This window comes from Mesocricetus auratus, unplaced genomic scaffold (assembly GCF_017639785.1).
Source record: "Mesocricetus auratus isolate SY011 unplaced genomic scaffold, BCM_Maur_2.0 Super-Scaffold_100004, whole genome shotgun sequence".
NCBI lineage: Eukaryota > Metazoa > Chordata > Mammalia > Rodentia > Cricetidae > Mesocricetus > Mesocricetus auratus.
Window position 1 is genome coordinate 110,462,675 of NW_024429189.1, and position 27,888 is coordinate 110,490,562.

The 27,888-nt window shown below is 47.5% G+C and overlaps 1 protein-coding gene across 2 annotated transcripts; it reads right to left on the reverse strand.

Moving 5' to 3' along the window:
* Positions 1–1,795: 1,795 nt before the first annotated feature.
* On the reverse strand, positions 1,796–27,888 carry Ovol2 (ovo like zinc finger 2). 2 transcript variants are annotated; one of them, XM_040746405.1, is made up of 4 exons: positions 26,956–27,888; positions 26,071–26,306; positions 11,572–11,761; positions 1,796–2,535 (listed from the first exon to the last, which is right to left on the reverse strand). In XM_040746405.1, the coding sequence occupies exons 1-4, from the start codon at positions 27,053–27,055 to the stop codon at positions 2,219–2,221; spliced, it is 843 nt and encodes a 280-aa protein (XP_040602339.1). In that variant the 5' UTR covers positions 27,056–27,888; the 3' UTR covers positions 1,796–2,218. The 2 variants fall into 2 exon arrangements, with proteins under 2 accessions (XP_040602339.1, XP_040602340.1); XM_040746406.1 differs by having other exon boundaries at positions 26,071–26,303; positions 26,956–27,887.

Consider the following 27,888-nt stretch of genomic DNA (forward strand, 5'->3'; position numbering starts at 1 on the left):
GAACAGCTTGGGCCGTATAGCAAGATCCTGTCTCTATTTATTTATCTATTTATTTATTTTTGATTTTTCCAGACAGAGTTTCTCTGTGTAATAGCCTTGGCTGTTCTGTAACTCACTCTGTAGACCACACTGGCCTCAAACTCACGGAGTTTCCTGCCTCCCAAATGCTGCCATTAAAGGCATGTGCCACCACCACCACCCAGCCCGTCTCAATAAGATCACAGAAAAGATGGAGGGAAAGATGACAGGGCTGTTTCTTGAGTATTATATTGGGCCATCCTGAAACCTGAGGTTTTAAAAAATTTTGTCCAGCCGGGCATTGGTAGCGCACGCCTTTAATCCCAGCACTCGGGAGGCAGAGGCAGGCGGATCTCTGTGAGTTCGAGGCCAGCCTGGTCTACAGAGTGAGTTCCAGGACAGCCTCCAAAGCCACAGAGAAACCCTGTCTCGAAAAACCAAAACCAAAAAAAAAAAAAAAAAAAAAAATTGTGTCCGTCTGGGGTGGGGTGTGTAGGTACCATAGTGTCCAAAAGAAGGCTCAAGGACAACTTGTGGGAGTCAGTTCTTTACTGTGTGGGTCGTAGAGGGTAAGCTTAGTGTGTGGCTCAGCAACAAGCACTTTCTGCCTGCTGAGCCTCTCAACCTTCCTAGAACCTTAGGATTTCCAGCCCTGATTCCAGCAGATCTTCCTAGAGAGGCTTCCTGCCAGCTCCTGGTCATGGAAGAACTATGCAAACCATTGTTAATGCCATTTTAAACTGGGTTTCTGTCATCTGCAACTGAGCAAACTGTTTCATAAAAAAACTTAGTCCTGTTGGGAGCATTACCTTATTCCCAGTACCCGTGTGACACCAAAGGCAGCCAGCCATACACTTCCAGCCAGAGCAGCTCACTTTGTCACTACCCAAACCTGCATGACTGGGGGAAAGAGAGCCAGCTGACTTTCAGACTCTGTGGCAAGAACTAAGAGCCTGTGTCAGCAGCTTGTCCTCTGAATGCAGGGTGGAGCCCTGAATGACGGCTGCACCCTGTGCCACATGAAGTCCTCTGCTTATGCCTTGACCATAGCTGCTCAACTGTACTCTGAAGCTGTAACCCACCCACCTGGTGCTTCAGGAGAGGCAGGACAGACTGACTGTCAAGTCTTTCTTGGCTAAGGGGCTTCCCAAGGGAGGGTCTGGGCCCTTCCTGCTGCACAGTGGCCATGGAAACCACCTCCTCACCCACTCAGCTTGCAGCTTCCCCTTTTCCTTTGTTGTGTCCAAAGGTAGACTTGACTGTTAACCTCTCCCACATCTAGGAATGGAACTCCAAGGTGAGGAGAGGGAGGTGTTGCTCAAGGTTGCTGCATTCCCTGTCCGGCTCCCTGAAGGAGCCCCGTCTGCTGCTCAGCCAAGCCTCAACAGGTGTACATCATGCCTGGGCTAGTATCTCATGCTCCAGGGCTTGTCACATGCTTCACCTAGGGCCAGCCTCCAGGGAGGAAGGAGGGCCCTTCATCCAGCAAGTCCTAGCTCATAAAGCCAAAGACCACAAGAACCCCAGGGTCACCAAAAGAACGATGAGTTCTCGAATGTTGTGCCTCCAGACCCATCTATCCACGAACCAGCCTCTTGGTGCTGGGTTTATCCCAGCAACCAACCATTTGTCTCACCCAACTGGCAAGATTGGCCTGTTTAAATCCTCTCCACCAAGACAGAATCATCAACCTCTCTCCTGGTAACTGAGTCCAGTGTCAGGTAAACCCTTAACAGGATAGCTGAAACTCAACACTATTTTGATTTTTAAAGAGAAGTTTCACATGAACATTTCATTTATTAAAATAGTTTCTGTAAACGCTTTCAGAAGAATATACATTTTCCTTGCTTGAGTAGCGTTTCAAGGCACCATAAGATGATGGTCTCTTTAAGACCACCCCTCTATTCACGTGCGAAAATTCCATTAGAAAAAAAGAATACATGTAACATAGACACACACACACAAAACCCGTATCTGATCTCAGCCACCAACAAAACAGACACACAGTACAGGGCCTGTTGTGGCAGAACAATTGACAGTTTTGGGGTGCATCTTACTGTTGCTGTCCCAAAAGAAAAGAGAGGTGGACCGAACAGTTGTCACTAAAAAGAGCCAGCAGAGCAGAGGAGAGGTACACCTCAGAACCAAAGGTCCAAGTAAACGTGGCACCGGGCATTTCTCCTCTGCTTTCTCTTACTCTTCACTTTTTCTCCTCCTCTTCGCTCAGGGTGGAATTCTCCTGCAGCGGGGATGTCAGCTTGTTCTGCAGAAGGGCCGCCAACTTTTTGGATGTCTTTTTGAGAAACGTGCTACCTGGATGGGCACTGTTCACATGAAGATACAGGTCCTCCTGGGTGGGGCCCGTGTAGCCGCAATCCTCACACACATAGAGTTTGTCCCGACGCTGCTTATAGGCATACTGCTGCTGCACACCGTGGATCTTCTTCAGGTGGGACTCCAAGGAACACCGCTGGGTGAAGGCTTTGTAACAGACATCACATTTGTAGGGGCGAATGCCTGCAAGGATGAGGGGCAGACATGTCACCCGCCGGTCATAGCCAAGCCCAAGCTTCCCTCCTATGAAGCCACTGGAGTTTCCCACGACCAAGATCTTTTGACAATGTGAGGAAAATGGAGCCAGAACCATCTAGAAGGGTCTTGGTGTCTCCATGAACAAACCTAACACAGTTGGACACGCAACACTCCGACTCTAGGAGATTTATATTCTTCCCACTGGTCTGCCTTAATGGCTTCATCTTCTAGTGGCATTTTCATTTTATGTACTGTGGGTTTTCCTGGAAACACACCAAGACAAAGATCCTAAAGCGAGTTTATTGGAGAGACCATCCCAGGAAACATGGGTTAGACAATGAAGGAGAAAGACACGAAAGGAAGAAGCCACTTGTGCTGGACATGACAGGAGACAGAGCAGAGCATTTACACTGTGCTGAGCATCGCAGGGAACAAATGGAAAAAGAACTTACACGGTAGGTGACAGGTTGGGGGGGGGCACGGACAGCTCAGCTGGTGAAGTGCCTGCTTTGTAAGCAAGCCCAAGGGTCTGCGTTCAACCCTAGAACCTGTATTTACAAAGCAAGGGTGTGGCTGGCGGTTGACAGATCCAAAGGAAACTCCATTTGATTAATGTTAAAACTCTGACCTCTAGAAGTCTTACTATAACAATAGCACAGTGGGAGGGAAAGAAATTTGAAATGTTCTCATTTGCTTAGAACTATGCTTATAGTCATGCTAAGTGCAAATGTAATTCATTTACAATGGCACACACCTTTAATCCCAGCACTCAGAGGCAGAAGCAAACCAGTGTCAGTCTGGACTGTACCATGAAACCTTGTCTTTCTAGAAATCAGTGACAGGTGGATCTCTGGCACTTACTGGCCAGCCAGCCTAGCCTGACTGACAAGTTCCAAGCCAAGTGAGAGACCCTTTCTCAGAAAAGGGAGCTAGGAGAGGTAGGGGCACAATGAAATGACTTAATGGCTAAAACAAATAGTCACCAAGACTGACCATCTGAGTTTGGATGCCTGAACTCACCTGGTGGAAGGAAGGAAATGAATTGGCTCCCATAAGTTGTCCTCTGACCTCCAAACTCACACATGGCAAGTACAGGCAGACACCACACACACACACACACACACACACACACACACACACACACACACACACACACGCACGCACACTCGAGGGAGGGGGAGGATAGAAAGAATAGAGGGCACCTGATGTCACAACTCTGGCCACCACATGCTTGCACTCACACATAAAGATGACTCAGTATATTTTGTTATTTTTTTTTAAGTGAAATGCTGTATGCAGTGGTGGCCCCGGAACCCCAGTCAGAATGTGGGGACCTCCTGGGCTACTCTATATAGGGAGACCCCATCAGGCAGAAGTAGGGAGACATTTAAATCTACAGTTAAAGTCAGGTTCAGAAGCCCAGGTCTGTTATCACAGCACAAACAACGTAGATTCCACATAAGAGAGAAAACAAGCAATATCGGTCTTTTTGAGTCACTTACTTCTCTTCACCTGAGGATTCCCAGTTCCATCTTCCTGCAGATGAAATAATTTACTCTTAAGGCTATGATATTCCACTGTGTGTGTGTGTGTGTGTGTGTGTGTGTGTGTGTGTGTGTGTAAGAAATGAATGCTTCCAGCACTTGGGAGGCAGAGGCAGGCGGATCTCTGTGAGTTCGAGGCCAGCCTGGTCTACAAAGTGAGTTCCAGGACAGCCTCCAAAGCCATAGAGAAACCCTGTCTCGAAAAACCAAAAAAAAAAAAAGAAAAAGAAAGAAATGAATGCTTCTGGCCCTAGGCGTGGAGCTTCCTACTCCAGGGGTGGCCTGGACCACAGTAGGTCTAGCATGTGCAGAACCTATCGCCTGGCAGAGCACCCAGTAAGCTGAGAAGCCAGGGTTAGGAGATTTTGGGGCTCTGTGTCACCTGGCTAGTAAAGAAAGGAGGTGACTAGGTTTTCTCCAAGAGGGTATAGTGTAGGTGCTGGACCTGGTTTTGAGGCTGGGTGCCTTGTGATGTAGACACGGGAGACAGACCATAATAGCTCTAGTTATGACACTTCTGCCTTGTAAACCTGATCTCTGCCCAGTGTTCCTGCTTCCTCTTCTGACTCCATGATCTCATTCCTGCAGACAGATGTCTTGTCCAAAGAAACGCTCCTTCCGGGGCTTGGGAATTAGCTCCTTGCTCCTGGAGCACTGACTGTTTCCCCCTCCTTCAGGGGAATGAACACTATGCTCCCCTCCCCCAGCAAGACCTCACCCATCTCTCACTGTCTAGCAAAAGTCAATCCTGTCCTAGTCAAAAGAACAGGCTGGGAGCTTAAAGCACCACCTATTGCCAGACATAATTAACCTACTGACACCTACCTGAGTTCCAAAGTCCAAGGCCACTGAAAAGCCTGGAATTGCACATCTGCCACTCATTAACGGAGTCTACAGTCAGTCTGTTAACCCCTCCCTCCACAGCTCAAGTCTCCTCATCCACAAAATGCAGATACTACTCACACCCAGGGATGGCTGGGCCGAGGATTAACTGAGACATCGCAGGATCTGGTGAACACTAGGTATTCAGCGAGATACGACCTCAGTGTTTAGAGTCCAGCTCAACACAACGGAAACACGCCAGGCAGGAACCAGCTGCCATATTCCTAAGTACTTAGCGTTTGCCTTTCAACTACACCTTTTATGTATTAATGTACTTCACAACATCAAAAAAAGAATAAAAAAGAAAGGGGTTGTTATGATAGAGGGGGATGAACCTTGGCGGATTCCATGGCAGGCGAGGGTGACAGAAGTGGGGACAGACAAACATGCCAGGCAGATGGCTTAGTGAGGTTTATTAGAAAGGGAAAGGGGCGGGGGTGGGGATGAGGACAGAGAAAAGAGGCATAAGTGGGTGGGGGGGGTCTTTTTTTAAAGGGGTCCTTTGTACCTGCGTGCAGACTCGGAACCCTGTGCTGACCAGGGCACTGTCTGAATACATTCTGCCAGGTGATAGGGGCAGGCCAGAATAATGCCTGAATCTTTACAGTGGTCCCTAGATGACTAGCAGAGACTGATCTTTTGAATCCTCTATCCTAAGTCTTTATTACCTAGCTCAAAAAAAAAAGTTCTTTTGGGGGTTAACAAAGACTTTTGAGTTGTTTATTCCTAACCCTAAACTGAGTTTATATCCCACATCTCCAGGTAAATCCCTCACTGCTGGAACTCTCTGTCATGTTCCCTTCCTCTTGTCAAGTGCTCCTTTCCTGACTTTGATCCAACTGTGAACTCCAACAAGCCTTGCTACTGGCCTCCTTTGTGGGAGTAGACATTGAGGGCAGCCTCCCAGGAAGGCAAGCAGGCAATGCCCATAAATCCAGAACGTTCCTGCCCATTGGCCTAGTAAGTTCACTTGTGGGAAGTTCTGTTATAGATAGACTCACACTGGTGGGCAAAGGATATATAAGAAAACCCATGGTGGCATTGTCAGAATTAAAGAAAACAGAAGGCAGGGGCACGGCATGACAGCCTGAAAATGGAAGCAAGTATTTCTTTTTTTTTTTTCTTTTTTACGAGTTGGAGGCTGTCGGTCCAGCCCGGCCTCAAACTCACAGCGATCCACCTGCCTCTGCCTCCCCAGTGCTGGGATTAAAGGCGTGCACCACCACCGCCCGGCGGAAGCAAGTATTTCTATTGGGAACTGGAAAAGAACTGTGATGGAATTGTCATGATTTCGTATTAAATGGGCAATGATGAAAAGGAGTAAGGTGCATCATTATGTAGACACCAAGCAAGGCCCAAGATCTAGTTCCCATGACAGCAGCTACATGTTTTAGAAGCGTTCAGGAGAAAAAAACCAAAACAATAACAACAACGAAAACAAATGGCAAATCGCTTTCAGAAAGGAGCTAGGGCTGTACAGAGGCTTGCTTTTTAAGTCTCATTTTCAATTTCCCCTATTTAAAAAAATTATCTGTTTGGCTAAAAAAAAAAAAAGAAAGTTAAACTAAAAATGAAACTGTCGAGGAGGCAATTTCACATGGGAGCTGGGGCTCTTGGGGAACGGATTCCTAGCTTCCTCAGCTAGCAGCCCTACCTTAAACGTCTGATCTGCATTTTTCCCAATCCAATCAATCCTTCTCCTTAGGCTCCAAACAAAGGACACCATTGTCTCCTCAGCTTTAGTCAGGCTGCGGTTTGTTTGCCTTCTGGCCTCTCTCAATGTAGCCCCTGATGTAAGATAAGGCAAGAGGGCCCCCTGGCCTGTGGGCAGCCCCTCCCCAGCCCTGACCTCAAATTGGAATTCCTCAGGTTCTCTCTATGGAACTCAGTCTACAGGAAAGGCATGGGCCTCTTACTACATCTGGAGCTTCAAGGTTTTGGTTTTTTGTTGTTGTTTTTTTTTTTTTTCTGTAGCCCAGGCTGGCCTTAAACTCACTGTGTAGCTGGGGAAAACTGTGAACACCTTGATATATCCTCCCTCCATTTGGGAGTTGAGGCCAACCTGGTCTACATACTGAGTTCTAGGTCAGCCAGAATTACAAGGTGAGAACCTGTCTCAAAACAAACAAACCAAAAAAAAAAAAAAAAAAAAAAAAAGCCCACAAAGTGTATTTATTATGTCTGCAGAAGTCAGAAGGCATCAGACCCCCAGAGAGCTGGAGTTATAAAGCTGGTAAGCTACCATTTTGGGTGCTTGAAACTGAACCCAGGCCCTCTACAAGAAAAAAAATGCTCAATTTGACACTAAATTTCAGTAATCCTCCTATCTCTGCCTCTGAGTACTGGGATTACAGGCATAAGTCACCACACCTTGAAAAACATGGGTTATCATTTTCCCAGGCCTAACCAACCCTCTCTCTCCAAGACTGAGCAGAACCTCACTGATGTGCTTGGCCCTATCAACCACTCATGGGAGCTGACACTTTCTATGCTATCTAAAGTCTTTGGCAGCATAAACATTCATTTTATCAAATAGGAAAATAAAATACTTTCAGTAAGTACTGTGTACAGTGAAGTTGGCACCTTGGGGCATCAAAATGTGTGGTTGTGCATGTCCACCAACTAGGTCCTCAAACCACACCAAATAGCGTAGGTGTGGACACTCGTATGGAGTCCTGCACATGCAAGGCTTGCTCAGTATTCTTCACTCAAATACACAGATCGCTCTCTCCTAAACATTTTTGCTAACAGGCAGCCATTCTTAGGAAGTAACCTGGCTGGCCTACGTATAGAACATTCAAGAGAATTCCGTTCTGTGGTGTTTTTCTCAGGTTGTGAATTGAACATACATATTGTGTTCCTTTAATGCTCAGGGCTCCTCTGTTTTGATGTGGATGAGTCTTGCCCCTGTGGCCCGGTCCCTGACACTGGACCAAAGCAATTACAAGTATGCAGAAGACAGTGTTGGCTCCCCCACCCAGACCCTCTTCTTGGGCTGTCACATACCCCAGTGGCCATGTGGGCTGGCAGCTCACAGCTCCTGGATGTCCCCTTCTCCAAGGTTTGAGCACTAAAAACTGACTTTCCCAATGTCCAGGAGTGAAAAGGTCTTCAGCTTTGTCTGATTGAAATGGGCACAGACAAGGCATCCACAGCACTGAAGTATCCTTCAAATCCCAGAGCCCTCTGGGATAGGGCTGAGGCTAGCACATTTTCCTCTTTCTCCAATTGCCTTCACTGCCTGACAAGTTCCTCCCAGGAGCCCTCCTTCATAAATCATTTTAATATGGAGCTGCTTCCAAGGCATGAAAATTGCCACTCATTTTCTGATTTTTATTGTTGTTTATTCTGGTTTGTTTGGGTTTGTGTATGTGAGGGAGGAGGTGTTTGTTGCTTGTCTATAAGTCATTGTGTAGCCCAGGCTGGCCTAGAGCTCACAATCCTCCTGTCTTCACCTCCCTAGTGATTATAGGCATATTCCACCACAGCCAGCTACTGACACATTAAAAAAAAATGCTATGGAGGTTTTCCTCCCCATCACTGGGTTTATTCCAATGAACCAGCATCTGGACCCTCATTCCCTAGCCCAGACACACACAGACACACACACACAGACACACACATACAGACACAGACACACACACATACAGACACAGACACACAAACACACACAGACACACACACACACACAAACACACACACCAAACAGGTAAGATTCTTTTTTTTTTGAAACAGGGTCTCAATATATTCTAGGTTGTCCTAGAACTCACTGAGATTCTCCTGCCTCTGCCCCTAAGTACTAGGGCTAAAGAGATTTTCTTCGATAAATCATTTTAAACTTTAAAACTTGAGATTGTTTTTCTTATCAAGTCTTAAACCACATCTAATTGTTACTAGTCCAGAGGCAGGGGCTCAGCAGTCACACTGAGCCAGTGACGTGGTGCAGACCTGACTAGTGTGGCCCCAGATTTCCACATCGGGAGGCACCTGTCAATCACTAGAACTGCTGCTTCAAGACGGGCCAGGGCTACTCAGTAAGTTCAAGGCCAGTCTGATCAACTTAGTAAGACCCTTCTCAAAATAAAAAGTTAAAATGGCTGGGATTACATCTCAGGGTTAGAGCACTTGCATTGTGTGTTCAAGGCCCTGGATTCAATTTCCAATACATATCAATTAGTCTTTAGAGACTGAAAAATGCATGTAGCCAGATTCAAAGGAGGTACAGATCCCTTGTATATCAAGTTAAAAAATGGTCATATATATTAATTAGAAGTCATGACAGTGACTCCCCTGAAGGAAATCAGGCTACTGGGAGAAGGTAATGACCTCCAGGGCTAGAAATATTCTTTTTAAAATTTTTAAAATATTTTTTTAAAATTTGATTTTAATTGCATGCATCTAAATCTAGGGACTTGTAATTTATGCATTTTTCTAGATATGTAATTTGTTTGGGGTTTTTTTGTTTGTTTGTTTTGTTTTTTCCCCTCAGGGTTTCTCTGCATAGCTCTAGCTGCCCTAAAACTTGTTCTGTAGACCAGGCTGGCCACTGCCACCGCCACCACCTGGTTATGTCATTCCAATGAAAAGTTCAGTTTAGAAAGAAATAATTTTATTTTATTTTTGGTTTTTGGAGACAGAGTTTCTCTGTGGGAGGCGGTCCTGGAACTCGCTCTGTAGACCAGGCTGGCCTCGAACTCATAGAGACCTGCCTGCCTCTGCCTCTGAGTGCTGGGATTAAAGGTGTGCGCCACCAACGCCTGGCAACAAGTATTTTGTTTTTAAAGGAACAGTATAGGCATGCATGTGGCAAATGACTTTAATCCCAGCATTCCAGAGGTAGAGAGAGGTGAATATCTGAGTTTGAGGCCAGTCTTGTCTACAGAGTAACTTCCAGGACAGCCAAAACTACACAGAGAAATTCTGTCTCCACGCCCCCCTCCTCAAGCAATCCCCCAAAAGAAAGGTATCTTTTGTAGACCATCCCACTTTATAAAATGGGGGACACTCTTTCCAGGCCAAGGAGGCAGCTCATGCCATCACGATAAGAAAAATAAACCATAGCAACAGCTGGGAAAGAAAATACAAAGTCCCTGGTTGAGACTGAGGAGCTGAGGTCTCTTTCTGATGGGCGAACCTTAAATTCTGAGAGAATCTGTGGGATGGGGCTATGTACACAGTGTAAGGCTGTCAGGAGGGTGGATGGTGGGTCAGGGCAAGACTTAACAGTTTAAGATGGGTCATGTTTGCCCAGCAGTGGTGACACACGCCTTTAAGCCCAGTACTCGGAGGCAGAGGCAGGCTGGTCTCTGTGAGTCTGAAGCCAGCCTGGTCTACAGAGCGACAGGACAGCCAGGAATACATGCAGAGAAGTTCTGTTTCGGGGGCAGGGGAGGGGGTCACGTTTAAATGGGATGGGATGGCATTAATGTATCCTTGATGACAACACCGCATGGTTAGAGGCCTCATGTGATATGGAGGCACCTGTATCTACTCTACCTGGAGTTGCAGAATTTTGAGCTGAGAAGTGGCATCCTTACAATTTTCCTCCAGGACTTACTGGGCCAAAGGCATAGACCGGGCCTCAAGTGGAGAAGCCTAGAGGCCAGATGTGCCTAAGATAAAACTAATGAAGCTTGTGACCAATCAGCAGGTTTTCGACAAAGGCAAAAGGTGAACACGCAAGAGGAGGTCTCAAATCCAGACTGCCTATATTGGAAAACAGGCTGTGTAGATCAGTGGTGAGTGCTTGTTTAGCATGCACAAGGTCTTAGGTTTTATCCCTTACATTAAAAAAAAAGAGAGAGGAGGAAGAAGAAGAAAAGTTGGAAAGCCAAGGAAGAGGCCCCAAGAAAGATGTCTGCTCCAGCAGGAAGCTCAGGGCAGCTGTTCTGCTGCTTCAGAAGGATCAGGAGGCCTGAGCCGGGCTTCCTTTGTGAAGTCAGCCAGGCACAGTGGCACATACCCGAAATCTCTGCCCTTGGGAAGCACAAAAAGGAGGACGGAGAGTTCAAAGCCAGGCTGCATGACAAAACCTTATCTTAAAACAAAACCACAGACAGCAACAAGAGTAAAGAAAGAGGCACAAAATATTTTAAAGTGGGCCGGGCGGTGGTGGCTCAAACCTTTAATTCCAGCACTCAAGAGGCAGAGGCAAGCAGCTCTCTGTGAGTCTGAGGTCAGCCTGGTCTACTGAGAGAGTTTCAGGAAGCCTCCAAAGCAATACAGAGAAACCCTGTCTCGAAAAACCAAAAAGAAAAAAAATTTTTAAACTGATAAGCATCCCATTCTGTTGCCAGACTAAGAGGGCTGCGTTACAGTAGAGACTTTCTGTGTTAGCCTCCTGGATATCATGCCCACCTTGCAGGAGCAAAATCAGACCATGAAAGGTGGCCTGTGTGTCCCAGGCTGGCAGGTGGCAGAGTCAGGGAGTAAACCCAGTTTGGATAGCCCCAAATGCCTCATCCTGTGTCCTTTCCAGAAATACCATCCTGCTGCTCTAAACTCCAGACTTGTTTGGGGGGAGGGGTGGGAGGAGAAGGGACAGGAGGAGACGACAATGGAACCAGAAGTGAACGAATCACGTGTGCAGCCTCACCTGTATGTGTGCGTACGTGTCTCTTTAGGTCGAAGGTGTCATTGAAGCCCTTGCCGCAGAAGGTGCACAGGTGCCTCTTTACCTGGTTGTGGCACTTGAGGTGACGATTGAGCATGCGCTGCAGGCGGAAGCCCTTGCCACACAGGTCACAGTTGTGAATCACAGAGTCATCGCACGTGCCTGTGGTAAACTGGGAGCAGAGAGAGAGCGTGTGAGATCACAGGGGTCTCACTTGGGAACCCCGAGACATGCGTTCTCTCTAGGTTGAGTCTGGCTATGGCTTCTGTTCCCTAAAGGCGCAAGCAGGCTCTGCTTTGGGAAAGGTGTACAGACGCCGGTACTGGTAAATGCTTTGCATGGTATCCTCCCCTTCTTCCTCCAGCAGACCTCTAACTCCTGTCTATGCACCATCTTACAGCAGATATATTAATAATTTACTTAACTTCATTTTATATGCATTGGTGTGAAGGTGTCACTGGAGTTACAAACAATTGTGAGCTGCCATGCAGGTGCTGGGAATTGAACCCAGGTCCTCTGGAAGAACAACCAGAGCTTTTAACCACCGAGCCATCTCTCCAGCCCCTTACAGCAGTTTTTTTTGTTGTTGTTGATTTTTTTTTTTTGAGACAAGGTTTCTTTGTGTAGACCTGGCTGTCCTGAAACTATCTCTCTGTAGAACAGGCTGGCCTTGAACTCAGAGATCTGACTGCCTCTGCCTCCAGAGTGCTGAGATTAGGGGAGGAAGAGAGGTTTCCAGTAGCCAGAGTCCCAGCAGCTACCCCAACTAAGGAAGAAGCCAACGCTGAGGATGGAGGAACAGAAGGAAGGTGTCTGGATCCTGGTGGCTCCCAAAGACAGACACAGCTAACTCTTTTTTCTGTGCCTCTGAGTACTGCTCCAGACACCAACAGAAACAGAGATAGTGAGATGGCTCAGTGAGTAAAGGCACTTGCTGCTGACTTTGCTGCCAAAGATTGATGACCTGAGACCAACATGGCGGAAGTAGAGAACCAGTTCCTGAGGGTTGTCACACACCACAGCATACCCCACACAATAACCAAATGTAATTCAAAGTTTTGAAAAGGAGTAGGGGAAGGATGGAGATGACATCTCTTCCCCTGAGCCAGGGCAGGGCTCAAGACTAACAGAGAGCAGAAATGATGCATGAATTCTGGGATACAGGACATTGGTAGTGTCACTGCCCCCCATTCATAAGCCAGTCTCCATGTGGGAAGCCAAGCAGGCTAAGCTGGCCATGTGGAGAGCCAGAACACCATGGTGCTAGCTATGCATAAAGCCTCATTGAACCTTCCAATGTAACCCAGGATCACCACCACCTAACCATTCAGATGAAAACCGCCAAGCTGGGCCATGCCCCAGGTCCAGACACCTAAACTGTGCACAAATAAAATCATCACAGAGATTTATTATCAGTGAGACCACAACTGAATTCCAGCCTCCAGACTGTACTCCATCTCAGCCACATTTGCTGTCTCTCTGGACAAACATTGGATTGACCATCCATGTGAGGTGAAACACCAGATCTGATGTGCTAAAAGTTCAGATGTGTGCCACCAGGTCAGACCCTGTAGATGGTCCAGCTGCTCTGCCAAAACCATCTATAAGAAGGCCAAGGACTGGAGGTGCTGCTCAGCATCAAGGCAATCACCTGGACATGCAGGGCCTGTATCTATCCCTAGTACCTACAAAAAAAAAAATATATATATATATATATATATATATATATATATGGGCAGTGGTGGTATACACCTTTAATCCTAGCACTTGGGAGGCAGAGGCAGGTGGATCTCTGAGTTCTGGGCCAGCCTGGTCTACAGAGTGAATTCTAGGACAGCCAGGGCTACACAGAGAAAACCTGCCTCAAATAAACAAACAAATGAGCATATAAATAAAGAGATGGGGTAGTTAGTGGAGGGTTAGGCAGGAAAAGGAAAAAGAAATGAGGCTAGGCACTAGTCCTTAGAGTCGGCCATCCTTTGGCACACAGAGATTGGTAGCAGGATCCTCTGCGGATACTAAATGCTTCGAGTGCTCAGGCCCCTAATATAAAACACTGTGGCTTTGTACCAAGTATGGCTATCATCCCATTTACATCTACACGACCTAAACAGATGTCTATAGAACCTTGTACCAATGTAGACTCTAAGTGACTAGTGTTAGGCTGCTCTATTTTAGGAATAAGGACAAGAGACAAGAAAAAGATCTGTAAATGTATAGCATAGACACTGTGTTCTTTTCAAATAGGTTGAATCCACAGGATGTGGAAGCCACGGGTATAAAGGGCTGCCTGTACTTCACTGCATTCCATTCCAGAGAGCATAGTATCTGGAGAGTTCATGTGGACTCCTCCACTCAAGGCCTTGAGACAGTCAGCACATGCCCACTAACACCACTGCCTCCCATCCCTCCACGCCCAAAGGCAGCACACAGTGCGCTGGGCAGCTGGGAGCAAGTAGAAGGATGCAGGGAGGACACAGGATGCCAGAGCAGAGTTTCCTCGGCTGCTTCCTCTCCTATTCATTCTCACTGGCTTACAGCTTAATTTGTCTGAATTAGCACTAAGTGACTGATTGAGTCCTATGGTCAAAGCACTGCCACAAAAGTAGCTTTTTCCCAAAAAGATGTCATAGTTGCTGGGACGTGGAACACCAAGGGAGAGGGCTGCAGAGAAACCAAGTCAAACAGAGATGAGAGGAGAGATAAGGGTGGGAATCTGGGTGGTGGCAGCACACGCCTTTAATCCCAGCACTTGGCAGGCAGAGGTAGGCGGATCTCTGTGAGTTTGAGGCCAGTCTTTTACATAGTAAGATCCAGGCTACACAGTCAAGGCAGTCGGATTTCTGTGAGTTTGAGGCCAACCTGGTTTACATAGTGAGCTCTAGGACAGGAGGGCTGTTACACAAAGAAACCCTGCCTCGAAAATAGACAGATAGATGGATGATGGATGGCTGGATGGATGGATGGATGGATGGATGATGGATGGCTGGCTGGCTGGCTGGAGAGATGCCTCAGAGATGTTAAAAGTACCTGTTGCTCTTCAAGAGGAAGGTCCCAGCACTCACATGATGGCTCCAACTGTGTGTAACACCAATTCCAGGAGATCTAATACTGTCTTCTGACCTCCTTGAGCATGAGGCACACACATGATATATGCACATACATGTAGCCAAACATTCATACACATAAAACAAATACTAATTTTTGTGAAGAGACAAAGACAATTGGCTAAGGATCAGAGCCAATAACTAGTTTCTGCCAAATTGTATCACTTCTCAGAAGGGAAGGGGTTTGGTTTGAAGGTGTATTTCATGTGTGGTGCTTTAAAACTTTGCTCTATAATGGCAAGAGACTGGATGCTATGTCTATTAGCATGGGCTTCAAAAGAAATGATAGGAGTACCAAACAGTCCAGCAGGGCCGTCTGGCTGCAACCTCCACAGAAAGTCGGCAAGAACTACCCAGCCATTCCACAGACATAGACAATAGGATATACACTGTTGTAGCTACTAACCTATAACTCCAGCTCCAGGTATCTGACACTGTCTTCTGGCCTGAGAGTACCTGCACTCACGCACACACTACCCCCATATGCACATAACTGAAAATAAATGGACTGGAGAGATGGCTTGGTGGTTAAGAGCACTGGTTGCTCTTCCAGAGGACTTGGGTTCAATTTCTAGCACTCACATAGTGGCTCACAACTGTATGCAACTTCAATATCAGGGAATCCAAAGCCCTCTCCTGGTCTATATGGGTACCAGGCACACAGATAGCCACACAGGCAAAATTCCTATACACATAAAATAAATTTTAAAAGATAAACTTTAAAGATAATGAATCAAAATAAAATCCTAAAAAGTCAACAACAGATGTTCCCCCAGAATATCAGCTTTGTCATATTGCTTGCATTTTTTTCTTTGTTAACTGGAACTGGAGATGGAACCCAAAGCCTTTGCACATTAGGAACACACTCATCGTGCAGCTGCATCCCTATCCCAATGTGCCATGTTCCTCTGTCCCCTCTCCCAGCATGGGCTGTACGACACGTAAGACGTAACTGACTCCTGGACCAGTTCTCCCTCCCCAGGTCGGGTGTCTGCTGTCTGGGCCATGTTTATTATGCTCTCACAGGTACACAACTAAAATTCTCTATCCTCGGTGTTCAAAGCAGAGATATCCAGTCTGGTTTCTTTACTTGGTTCTGTTTAAGTATTATACCAAAGTTACATCATGAACCAAAAATTAGACCACAATTACATCTTGACCACGTTAATTATAAAATGACCGTGGCGGACTGGGTAGCTAGCTCAGTAAGTGAAGTGCTGACAAGCATGAAGACAAGTTAAATGCTCAGAATGCCTAAAAATGACAGATGCCATGGTATATGGTTGGATCCCGGAGCTGGGGAGACAAAGAGGGGTCCTAGGGTAGGCAGTCTAGCCTAGCCATTGACCTCCAGATCAGAGGTAGACAGTGTCTCTGAAGATGACACCTGGGGTTTCCTCTGACCTCCACAGGCTACACCCACACATACATGAACACACCTGCACCATACCCACATATACACAATAAACAACCATAGTACATAGACAGGCAAAAAAGTGCCAAGAGATTGAATAAATATTTAGCTCTGACCATCTGTGTAATATCCCGGATCATGCCAGGCGTGTTGGTGCACACCTTTGATCCCAGCACTTGGTGGGCGGAGTTGGGGCAGATTTCTAAGTCCAAGGCCAGCCTGATCTGTGAATTCCATAACCGACAGGGCTACGCAGAGAAACCGTATCTCAAAAAACCAAAACCAAAATCCCAGATCACTGTTCCTCTATAGTAAACATACTAAGATGTACCACAAGCCGGGTGGTGGTGGCGCATGCCTTTATTCCCAGCACTCAGGAGGCAGAGGCAGGCGGATCTCTGTGAGTTCGAGACCAGCCTCCAAAGCCACAGAGAAACCCTGTCTCGAAAAACAAAAAACAAACAAACAAAAACCCAAAAAACAAAAACAAAAAAACCGTACCACAGTCTCCTTAGGAGTGTGAGAAGCTAAGAGCATAGCCAGTTTTCCAGCTTCCCACAACTGGAGAATGTAAGCAAGTAATTTAACTTCTTTAAACCTTAATTTCATCATCCATAAAATATGAATAGTGGTATTTGCCTCTTGGGAGTGAATCAAAGAATTAAAGAAAGCTACTCATTAAAAACACACACACACAACAGCAAAAGTAAGTCTTATACTTACAGCAGTTCCAAATTTCTGTAATGCTAAAGCAAAAGTAACTGAGGGCAGGTGAGGGAGATGGCTCAGCAGATAAGAATGCTTGTGGCCTGACGATTTCTGAGTTTGATCCCTGGAATCCGTATGGTAAATGAAAGCAGAAGAACCAATTCATGCAAGACATTTCCTAACACCCCCGCAATACACACTTTAACCATGGCAAGAAAACACACACACTAAGATAATTGGTCAAAATTCCGTTCCTTAATCTCTTTTTCAGTTTTGCTCTCTCTGATTAGAGAGAATTCTCCTTTAGTGTGAACCATAGCCCTGAGTCCTTCACCCAAAATTCTGCAATCCAAAAAGCTGTGGAGAGAGAGCAGCTTTCTTTCCCGCCTTCCAATAGACTCTGGACCCCAGCCTTACGGAAGTAAGCAGACTCTGCTCCCCTTGGGGTCAGTATCATTTGTTCTTAAAAAGGAACGAATGTTAATGAATGTTTCACCCACATGTAAGTATGTGCACCACATGTGCGTCTGGTACTCTTGAAGAGTACAGAAGAGGGCGTCATATCCCCTGGATCTGGAGTCATAGAAGGTTAGAAGTCATTTGTGGATGCTGGGAACTGAACCTGGGTCCTCTGCAAGAGCAATGAGTGCTCTCGAGACTGAGCCACCTCTCCAGCCCCCTGCCTGTGTTTGTTCGGAAGTTACCAATACCACTGGGTGCCATTTCAGGTCTTTCAGGAGGGAGGTCTTCTGGAAATGCTCCCTGGTCTCGCCTTATCTAAAGATAACACTTTGCCAAGGCTTATTAGTGAAGTAGAGAAACTACCACAGAGGCTGGGAAATGACATCAGCCTGGAAATTAATGCAGAGCAAGATAAAGAGAGGATGAGAGATTCGCCAAGCCTACGACTTGGCTTGTCTCTGCTCACAGCCCTGTTCTCTGTGGGATCTCAGCTTTCATTTAATAAAAGAAGCCAAATTCCAACTAAGTTCTATAAAGTAGACCTCAGTGGCCAAAAACGAAATACAGCAGCAACAACAAAAAAATCAACCCACAACAAACCAACTGTTGTGTCAGGACTGCTGGGAGTGTCAGTAGCATCCAGGCAGGCAAGGACCCCAGCTGGGTCTGACCAACTTTCCAGGTGTCTAAGATAGTTGCCTGCCAAATTTCTAAGGGAAAATCCACCCAGAAGGGAACAGCTCTTCATGTTCTACAGACTAGGCCACTAAACTAATGCTCTAAACAGATGCAGGAGAATCCTTCGTCCATGGATACTTTCTGGTGGGCATTTGGACAACATTTCCACTGTCATGCCTGTCAGTTACACCCGCCTGCTCAAAACATGCTAAATATATTTCTCCAACTCCTTTGGACTCCTGGGTCCATGTACTGTTACCTAAGGCTCCTCAACTTCTGCACATGACAGAATGGAGCACCTCAAGGGAGGAGATGATAAAGGAGATGTCTCATTATCCAGACGTGGAGCTAGAGAGATGAGATGGCTCAACAATCAAGATCTCTTACTGTTCTTGCAGAGACCCAGGGGTTAGCTCCTAGCACCTCAACTGTCTGTAACTCCAGTTCCAGATGATACAATGTCCTCTTCTGGCCAGGCGTTGGTGGCGCACGCCTTTCATCCCAGCACTTGGGAAGCAGAGGAAGGCGGATCTCTTTGAGTTTGAGACTAGCCTGGTCTACAAGAGCTAGTTCCAGGACAGTCTCCAAAGCCATAGAGTAACCCTGTCTCGAAAAACAAAAGCAAAAAAACAAAAAAACCAATGTCCTCTTCTGACCTTTTCGGGTCCCTGAACACACATAGTGCACATAAACTTGCACAGGCACACACACATACAGATAAATAAAAATAAATAAATAGCAATCCGGACTCATAAGTAAGAAACCAAGACTTGCTGAACAGTAGTGGCACACACCTTTAATCGTAGCACTTGGGAAACAGAGGCAGGTAGATTTCTGTGAGTTCAAGGCCAGGCTGGTCTACAGAATGAATTTCAGGTCAGCCAGGGTTTCAAAGAGAAACCTTGTCTAGAAAAAACAAACAAAAACAAGACTCAAGTATATGGGACTGACATGCAGACACATGGCTTATAGATGCCAGATTGCTTAGTCTAAGACTCAATAATGGCTCAGGGGTCAAAGCTGCATGTTTGGTTTGGTTTGGTTTTTTTGAGACAGGGTTTCTCTGTGTAGAGTTGGGAGCCTATCCTGGAACTTCATCTGCAGTCCAGGCTGGCCTTGAACTCACAGAGATCCGACTGCCTCTGCTTCCCAAGTGCTGGGATTAAAGGCGTGTGCCACCACTGCCCCACTCAAATCTACATGTTTGACTATGGCAAGGCACTACTGTAACAGTGAAATGATGCTTGAGCTGAGTATTGCCACTAGCAGCTATCAGGAACTTAGTGAAAACTCTTAGGGTTCTACAGTTCTTCCCCTGAAAAAGAGTCTGGGCCATACAAGGTCCCCATAGCACATCCTCCAAATGGCTACTGTCAATATGTACTCCAACTCCCTTTGGCCAGCCAGTTACAAACTACTTTTCTCAAACTCCTTTGAATCTAGGATTTGAAGCTTGAGCTGGGCTCTATCAACTGCACAACTCTGAAATGATCTGGGTTAGGTCTCTAGTTAACTGGGCGGAGGCAGGCAGGAGCTGATCTACCTGACCCCAGATTAGCAAAAGCATCAAATTGCAGGGATTTGGGGGCTGGGGGCAGGGCAGAAGAGAGTACCCTAAGCCAGCAGCTGCCTCAGTGTTTCTGTACTGCAGGCCTGAGTCATTCCTAGGAGTTCCATGTCCCTGGTTCATTCAATGCCATGTAATTAACCATTCTTTGCTTAAAATAGCTGCACTGGATTCTGTCGTCTGCAACTAAACCTGCATGGTCTCTTTCAACAATAAAAATCCACTTTATCTGTATTCAAATTTAAAACGTCAAGGCCGGATCGGACCATAGTGGTGCACACCTTTGATCCCAGCACTTGGGATGCAGAGGCAAGTGTATCTCAGCGAGTTCAAGTCTAGCCTGGTCTACAGAGTGAGTTCCAGGACAACCAGGACTGTCCTACAGAGAAACCCTGTCTAAAACAAAAAACAAAGCAAAACAAACACCCCCCCCCAAAATAAAACAACACAAAAAAACTGCAGCCGGTGCTGGAGTGTCTGCTGAGCATGTCTGGTGCCCTGGTTTGGAGTCCCAGTACCAAATTCAATAAATTAATTAATTCACTCATATTTCTCTATTTCCTCTTTTCCCTCTTCCACTGAGTTCATCAAGCATTTCTTCAGATTTCCTCTTTCTTCTTGCTATGATTGCCTACATATGGTATCACCCATGTCTGGGTGCTGTGGCCCTCTTCCTTCCAGGTCTGAATTTTTCTGTTTGTTTTCTGTTGGCTGGTGTTCTCTCACGGGTCAAACACTTAACTGGGTGCTGAGTCTGATCTTAAAGAGGAGTTTGGTTGGCCAAATGTGCAGCCATGAAGACGGTCAGAGTCCAGGGGGTAAGGACAGGCAGTGATTCTATCTACATACAGTTTCCCTTCTCTTCTAAAAAGCAAAAAGGTAGGGTTTTTTTTGTTTGTTTGTTTGGTTGGTTGGTTTGTTTTTTTTTGTTTTTTTTTTTTTTTTTGGTTTTTCGAGACAGGGTTTCTCTGTGGCTTTGGAGGCTGTCCTGGAACTCGCTTGGTAGTCCAGGCTGGTCTCGAACTCACAGAGATCCGCCTGCCTCTGCCTCCCGAGTGCTGGGATTAAAGGCGTGCGCCACCAACGCCCAGCGCTGTTTGGTTTGTTTTATTTTTAATTTTTATCAAGACAGAGTTTTGTCCTGGAACTTGCTTTGTAGACCAGGCTGGCCTAGAACTCAGAGATTTGCTTGTCTAGTGCTGGGACTAAAGGTGTGAGTTACCACTGTTCGGCTAAAAGTAAGCTGGTGGTTTTAACTACTAAATACATGATACAAAACTATATTTAGAAATGATTAATAATTAACATGAAAATACCTTTATGAAACCCAGCACTATGAGTACTCATTATTTAAGAGAGAGAGAGAGAGAGAGAGAGAAAGGGCCAGTAAGATGGGTGTGCAGTAAAGGTGCCTTCTGCCAAGCCTGAAGACCTGAGTTCAAGCTTAGGACCCATCTAACAGGAGAGAACTATCTCGCACAGTGTAGGCCATGGCACGCATACATACACAAAATAAGCAGAAATATAGATTCAAAACAAATTTTAAAGAAATAACAAATTAGGATCACCAAAGAATTTTTCAGTCAGTTGATAATCTTCATTCATAAAGGAAACTAACACTTCTTGTTGTGATTTCTTTATTTTTATGTTTTTGGTTTTTTTTTCCCCCCCAAGACAGGGTCTTATTGTGTAGCTCTGGCTGTCCTGGAACTATGTAGACAGTCTGGCTTCAAATTCACACAGCTCTGCCTGCCTCTTAAATGCTGGGATTAAAGGAGAGCCCACTATTCCCAGCTATAGTTTTGTGTTTTTTTTTTTTTTTTGAAACACAGTTGTGTGGTTACACAGTTTGGTTTGACAGAAACTACTGTCTTCAGCTTCCCAAAAGCTGGGATTATGGCCTGGATGCTGGGACTACAGGTGTGCAGAGTCACAATAAGCAGGAATCAACCAATAAACTATCCCGTGAAACCAAACAGAACGAGAGGGAAAATCTGTCTCTACGGAAATATGCCTTCCTGCTAGGTGGTGGTGGCACATGCCTTTGGTCCCAGCTACTTGTGAGCGGCAGAGGCAAGCTGATCTCTGTGAGTTCGAGGCCAGAGATCGAGTTTCAGGACAGCCAAAGCTACACAGAGAAACCCTGTCTCGAAAAACCTAAAAACAAAACAAAACAAACAAACAAAGAAGTGTGATGCCTTCTGGAGGTCTCTAAGGGTGTGACTCGGTGGGAAAGCATGTGATTAGCATGGGCAATGCCTCAGGGTCAATATCAGCTACAGTTAACAGATGAACAGAACTAGAGTATCACTATTTTGCAATACTAAAATATTTATGCCCTAAGCATCAACAGTTCCAACCATCACAGAAAGGTAACAAACACGCACAGCCTCTGTATGGAACCCAACCTTTCACCTTCTCACACACACTGTAACATATTCAAGCTGAACCAAATAACTGACCAAGCATACAGAGCAGTGCTGCCCCATACAGCTTTCTATGATGGGGAAATCTCCATTCAAATTGGCCAATTCAGCAGTACTAAGGACTTTTGCTTTTAATCCTATGTGACTAAAGCTACATCTGACTAGGACTACCCTGTTATACAGTGCACCCTTATCCCTAAAATCTATTTGAAGTGAACAGAGACTGAGAAATGCCCAAGGTGACTAACTGAGCAAAATCCAGACTGTTGGGACCTCCACAAAGCAAATGACCCATTGCTCCAACAATTAACTTGCAAGTACATAAAAAAGAGGAGGGAAAAAATGTGTAAATTAAAAGCAACTAAAGGCCATGCCAAATGTCAGTCACAGTGTGTGGACATTATGTGGACCTGATTAAACAAACTGGAGGAGGAGAGTAGGCATTTACAAGCCATTTAACAATGTGAACACATAATTCAAGTGGGTGTGATTGGGCACATTTGGAACCACTTCTCATTGAAATACAGTCAGCCATTGCTTAAGGATGGATCTATTCCGAGAAAAGCCCAGTTAGGCAATTTTACCACTGCGTGGACATTACAGAGTGTATTTACACAAGCTTAGCTGGCTAAGACGTCACGCAACATTATAATCTTACAGGATCACAGTTCTATGCATGGCCCATAGTTAGGTAGAACATGACTATAGTATATCTGAATATGACTTCAAGTCTTACATAGGAAGGTGGAGGATAGAAGCTAGTAAGGACAGGCTGGGACTAAATGACAGATATCTACTATTTTGTCTTTGAAACTCTTTATAATTAAAATTGATAGGAAAAAAAGAGCACACATTTGACACATACTATCACCACCCACTAGAGACCCAAATGAAATGTGGAATACTTTTTTTTAAAACTGAGACAAGGTCTCACAATATAGCCCTGACTGACCTCGAACTGCATAAGTAGACCAGGCTGCCTTTGACACACAAAGATCATCCTGCCTCTGCCTTCAGTGCTGAGATCACAGGCATGTGCCACCAAGCCTGGCTGCCCCTCTGCAGAACTCACAAGGAAGGGGAAGGCCAAAGGAAAAGAGAAGATTAGGATGGGGTAAGAACAGATTCACCTGCTGACAGTCCCTGCTAGCACCGGGGTCCTTCCTGCCAGCCACAGTGAGTCAACTCACAAAGTTCACCCTAGATTTTTGTTTGGGGGAATACTTAAGAGATCGGGGGCACCTGCATTCCCAGGGTTTGTCTAGCCCACAGTTAGAGATCTGCAAATGAGGTCCTTGATTGGCCCAGATGTGCATTTCTCCCCACCACACCCTGGTTTTTAAATTACAGAATCCTAAATCTTAAAGAGATCACGTCATAACCTGCCCCAGAGCCCACAATGGAGGTCAGACAAGCAGGGATGCGCTCTCTCTTCCCAGTCTGATTCCAAGCCTTCTTCCCAGACACCATACCACAGCCAACACAACGAGGTAGTGGAACCCCAGGTTCCTGCTGCAAGGCAGCAGCAATAACAAAACCTTCACCTGGGGCTGTCAGCTGACTTCCTGTTGGGCAGTCTGTACTAATGCCCCCCCCTGCATTTTTTCACTTAGCTCACACAATTCTTCAAGGATTTGAGGAGTAAGATGTTCCCAGTCAAGTTTTCCCACCTCAGAAGCCTTCCAAAGCTGCTGCTCTGCCCATGTAGAAACTGACCCTTCCACCAGCTCCCATCATCTCCTAGGCTTCATTTCCAGCCCCGAGTTGCCAGCTCTGTCCCTGATCCTAACGGGTACATTTCCTGTCCTTTGCTCATTAGAACATTGATTCCTTGCCTTACTCAAGCACAGGGCTCAGCCCACATCACCCTAAGACCAGTCACCCTCATTTCTACAAGACCCCTTCCCAACTCAGCAATCACATGTTTGCTGGTGCTTCCGGTCTGGACCTCACTCTCCTCTACAGAGATGCCGCAGGTGTCTCCCCTGCCAGACCAGAGAACATCCATGGTTAGACAGCATACAACGTATTGCACCCTTTGCTCATTCTGCCTCACACTGAATTAGGCAGAGATCCTGAGTGCTTCATTTTACAGACAAGGAACCTGAAACCCAGAACAATGAAGAACTGCTTAAGTTTGCACAGTTCTGAAGAACTTACAAATGCCAGTTCTTAGATACTTAACCACACTACTGCTAGTGTTCTGGAAGGAACACACTGGAGTAGGAGTGTTTTATTTCTTGGCTGTCTTGCACACAGAAGACATAGTGTATGTTGCTGGATGTTTTGTTTTTGTTTTTTTCCTCTGGACATGGCACAGGCTCAAACCTGCCCTTTCTTTGGTCCTACAAGCCCACTGCCCAATGTGTGTCTTCAGGTTTTAAAACTAAGTCGTTAAAGCAGTACACATGGCAGTTGCAACTCAGTTACATAGTGCTTATCTAACACGGAAGGTGGGGGCGATCAGGTCTATGGGGGACAAAAAATATGCCATGCCATGAAAGGACCTCATCTTCGAATGGCTTTCTTTCTCTTTCAGGCAAAAGACTAAACCTATGTAGCCCACTTTGGTTTGAACTCCACTATGTAGACCAGACTGGCCTAGAAAGGAAGGGTAGGAACTTGACCGTCTTCAATGAATAAAAGCTCCCTAGGAACCGGAGATGGGTATGGAGCAGGTTGCTTGTTAACGGTCTGCAATAGGCCCAAGCCCCTCCCCCACCACAGAGGCAACTTATCTTGGAAACGACTAGTTTATTGACTCCCTTAATCCAAAATTCCAACACTTGTGTCTGCCCAAGGCAGAAAAGAAATCTTCCAAAATCTCATGAGACTGGCTTTCTCTCTTTACCAACAAGGGGTTGGAGGAGGGGCAAACTAACTACTGCCCCTCCCCAAACAGCCTTACAATTGTCTTTCTAGCCTGGTGATAAATATGCAAGTGGGGCACTTTGTAGAATTTCCCAAAGGACAAGAGCTATCTGCTTCAGGAAAAATTTCCCTCCCACTTAACCCCACCTGGCCCAGCAGCCTCTGGACTGCTCAGCCTAACCCTCGGCGCACTCTGTGAAGTATACCCCACCAGCTCACAGCATCCTAAATCTTTCCGGTGCTCGTGCCTCAAATCCTAATTCAGAACCAAATGCGCCTCGGCGTACCCCTGGGGAAAAGTTAAGACTGCTCTGTTTATTTCCACCTAACTCTTGGGTTCACCCTTCCCTCCCCGCATCCGCCTGGGAGCCGATACTCTGTGGCACCCTAGAATTACGGCTCACTTTATACAAGATGACACTATAGCCGTCCAGGCTAGGGCCTGGGGTTTATGCATAAAACACGCCGCCTCCCCTCCCCCTCTAGCTGGCCGCGAGTCAGCGGGGCAGGATTCCTTAATCCTGGGGGTAGCGGATACCTTTGAACAGGTGGTCATGGAAGTTCCACCCAACAAAGCGCTGATGGCCATTCAGATAAGATGCTGCCTTCTATAGCTTTTAAGGGGCACAGACATTCCAATCCACTAGGGTAGGGACGCTAAAAAAATTCTGCAGGTGAGCCCTTTTATCTTTTACGTACTAATTTAATTCTTAAAGATTTGAGAGAAAAGGCAAATCTACAGTGCCCTGCGCAACAAGCGACCCGTCTAACAGGCTCCACCGGCACTGGGAATAGCGGTGACTGCGAGGCCCACTGTGTCCCAAAAAACAAGGAGGGAAACAAAACCCTTAGGACTTCAAGGTGCCAAGGACTGCGTCCCTGAGGGCATCACGTCTAAGATCTCCTTCTCCACCCGGAGTCTCAGGCCATCTAGTTAATAGTTTGGCCTTGGACACAGGGTGGGCAGCTGAACCCGGGCAGTTGGGCTCGATCTTCAGCCAGCGTCAGACAGCCACCACCCTGGGGGATGGGTCCGCTTAAGATGCTGGCAGCCCGGGCACTGTGGCGCAGAAGACAGGTCGCGCGGAGCCTGGCTGCCGCCCAGGGGCAGGTGCAGGAGTGACGGGCCCGCGTGCGGCGCCTGAACCCCGGTGCGCGGGCGGGCGCGGCAGGGAGGGGCGCCGGGGCTCTGGAGCCGGACGCCAGGGCGTGGTGCAGGTGGCGACGGGGGCAGAGTCGACACCCTACCTTGATTTTTGACCTGGCAACCGGGCGCTGCATCGTTGCCAGGTGTTCATCAGGGCCTTCGGCATCGTGGAGCTCTGGAGTTTCAGGCTCGGGCGCGCGCGGGGACGAGCTGCTCTCGGTGCCTCCGGGCTCCCCGGCGCTGCTGCTGCTGCTGCTGCTGCTGCAACCGCTGCTACTGCCGCCGTCGCTGCGGCAGTCCTCGGGAGGGTCGGGGAGCAGACAGCCCAGGCTCACTGCTGAGAGAGGGGGCCGCACCCCGACACTCAACCACACGCGGCGTCACGCCCGGGCGCCCACGGCAGTTTGACCTGCGGGCGGTGCCGCCGCCCCGCCCCGGACCTGGGCACTTCGCCAAGTGGGCGACGTTCGGAGGGTAGACGAGTCAGTCGGGCGATCGGCCCCTCGAACTAACTTAGTGTGCCCGGAGATCGGTCCTCAGGCCACCCCGGCTCCCACGAAACACCAGGGGCCATGCGCCGCGGAGAACCCCGCGCGCCAAGTTTCCTCTCGAGCCCGTGGAGGCGGGTGTGCCCTCGCCTTGCCTCGCTCCACAGAGGTTAGCGGACCTTCACGTGAGGCTTAGAGGACGTAGAGGGCAAGGGAACCCCCGGTGCCTTCCACCCGCTTCCAGGGCCACCTCGGCCCGCGCTGCAGCCAACGGTCCCGCCGCCAGGCAATTAGCCTCTGTCTAGGGAGAAAGCACCGGGCGTTCCAGGTTTCCCAGCGTGGTCCTCGAAACCCCCTTCCTCAAGACCCCCCCCTCACGACCCCAGCCGAGAAGGGAAAGGAGTGGGACCATCAGCTCTGGTCACGAGCAGGAGGGCCGCGGTCACCCTGCCCCCACCCAGGAGCCCCGCGCCCAGGCCGGGCCCCCGCGCTCCTCACCTGGGATGTAGGTGTCTGCCCTTTTGTCATCCGGGAGCTCATCCCAGCTGCGGACCGAGACTCCCGGGCTCTTCCTCTTCACCAGAAAGACTTTGGGCATGGTGGGATCCCCTCTCCCGACTGCGGCCCCTTCCTCCCCTCTGGTCCCCGCTAGTGGCGGTGGAGGCGCCTGGATCCCCCGGCTCCCGGAGTCCGGAGCCCACCTTCCCGCCTTGCCTGCCCTTTTCCTGCTACCCCCGCTGCGCTGCCCTGACCTCTCCCCTCACTCCGGGTGACTCGCAGCCTCCGGGCTCGTCGACACCTATGCCTTAAATCGCGCGTGAGACCACGCCGGGAAAAAAGTTTCATAAGGTGGAATAGAAAAGGCACCAGGAAACTTGGGAGTGAGCATGCGCCCTGCAACATAACGGTGTCAACAAGCTCGCTACCTGTCCGACCGGTTCCGGCGGCCAGGGCTGCCTGATCCAGCCCTTCCTTAGGCATGAATGTTTGCAAAAGAATTTAACGTCTGATTCTTCCCCCCTCCTCTTTTTCAAAAAGGAAGAACACTTTTTAAAACAACCCTCTGCCTCATACCTCCATCATACGCACTTTACAGGATAAACTCTTTAAAACAAGCCCCAGGTCCACTGCCCCGGGCACCCCTCCTACGAGTTGGGGTTTCCCAGGAGTTGGCCCCCACCTCTAAAATGGATTTGTCTCAGTCAAGCAAGTCAGAAATGGCTCTGGACCTTTTGGAAATGTTTCCAGGCTTTTCTGGAATCTTGGTGGTCGGATATGGGAGGGTCCTCAGGACGCTCGTCAGGTAACGGGAGGAGGGTTGAAAGTTTAAGTTTCCTATCATCTGAAACACCCCTCAATAATCTAAAAATATTGCATCTTTGGAGCACGTCCCTTTACTGATATGTGCCACTCAATCTAAGGAAATAAAGG

What these genes read in the sequence shown, in the direction of transcription:
- Ovol2 (XM_040746405.1), bottom strand. Translation starts at nt 27,055, where the DNA reads ATGCCCAAAGTCTTTCTGGTGAAGAGGAAGAGCCCGGGAGTCTCGGTC. An exon ending in GGCAGACACCTACATCCCAG is followed by an intron (nt 26,307 to 26,955) that starts GTGAGGAGCGCG and finishes CCCCTCTCTCAG; the next exon opens with CAGTGAGCCTGGGCTGTCTG. An exon ending in TTGCCAGGTCAAAAATCAAG is followed by an intron (nt 11,762 to 26,070) that starts GTAGGGTGTCGA and finishes CTCTGCTCCCAG; the next exon opens with TTTACCACAGGCACGTGCGA.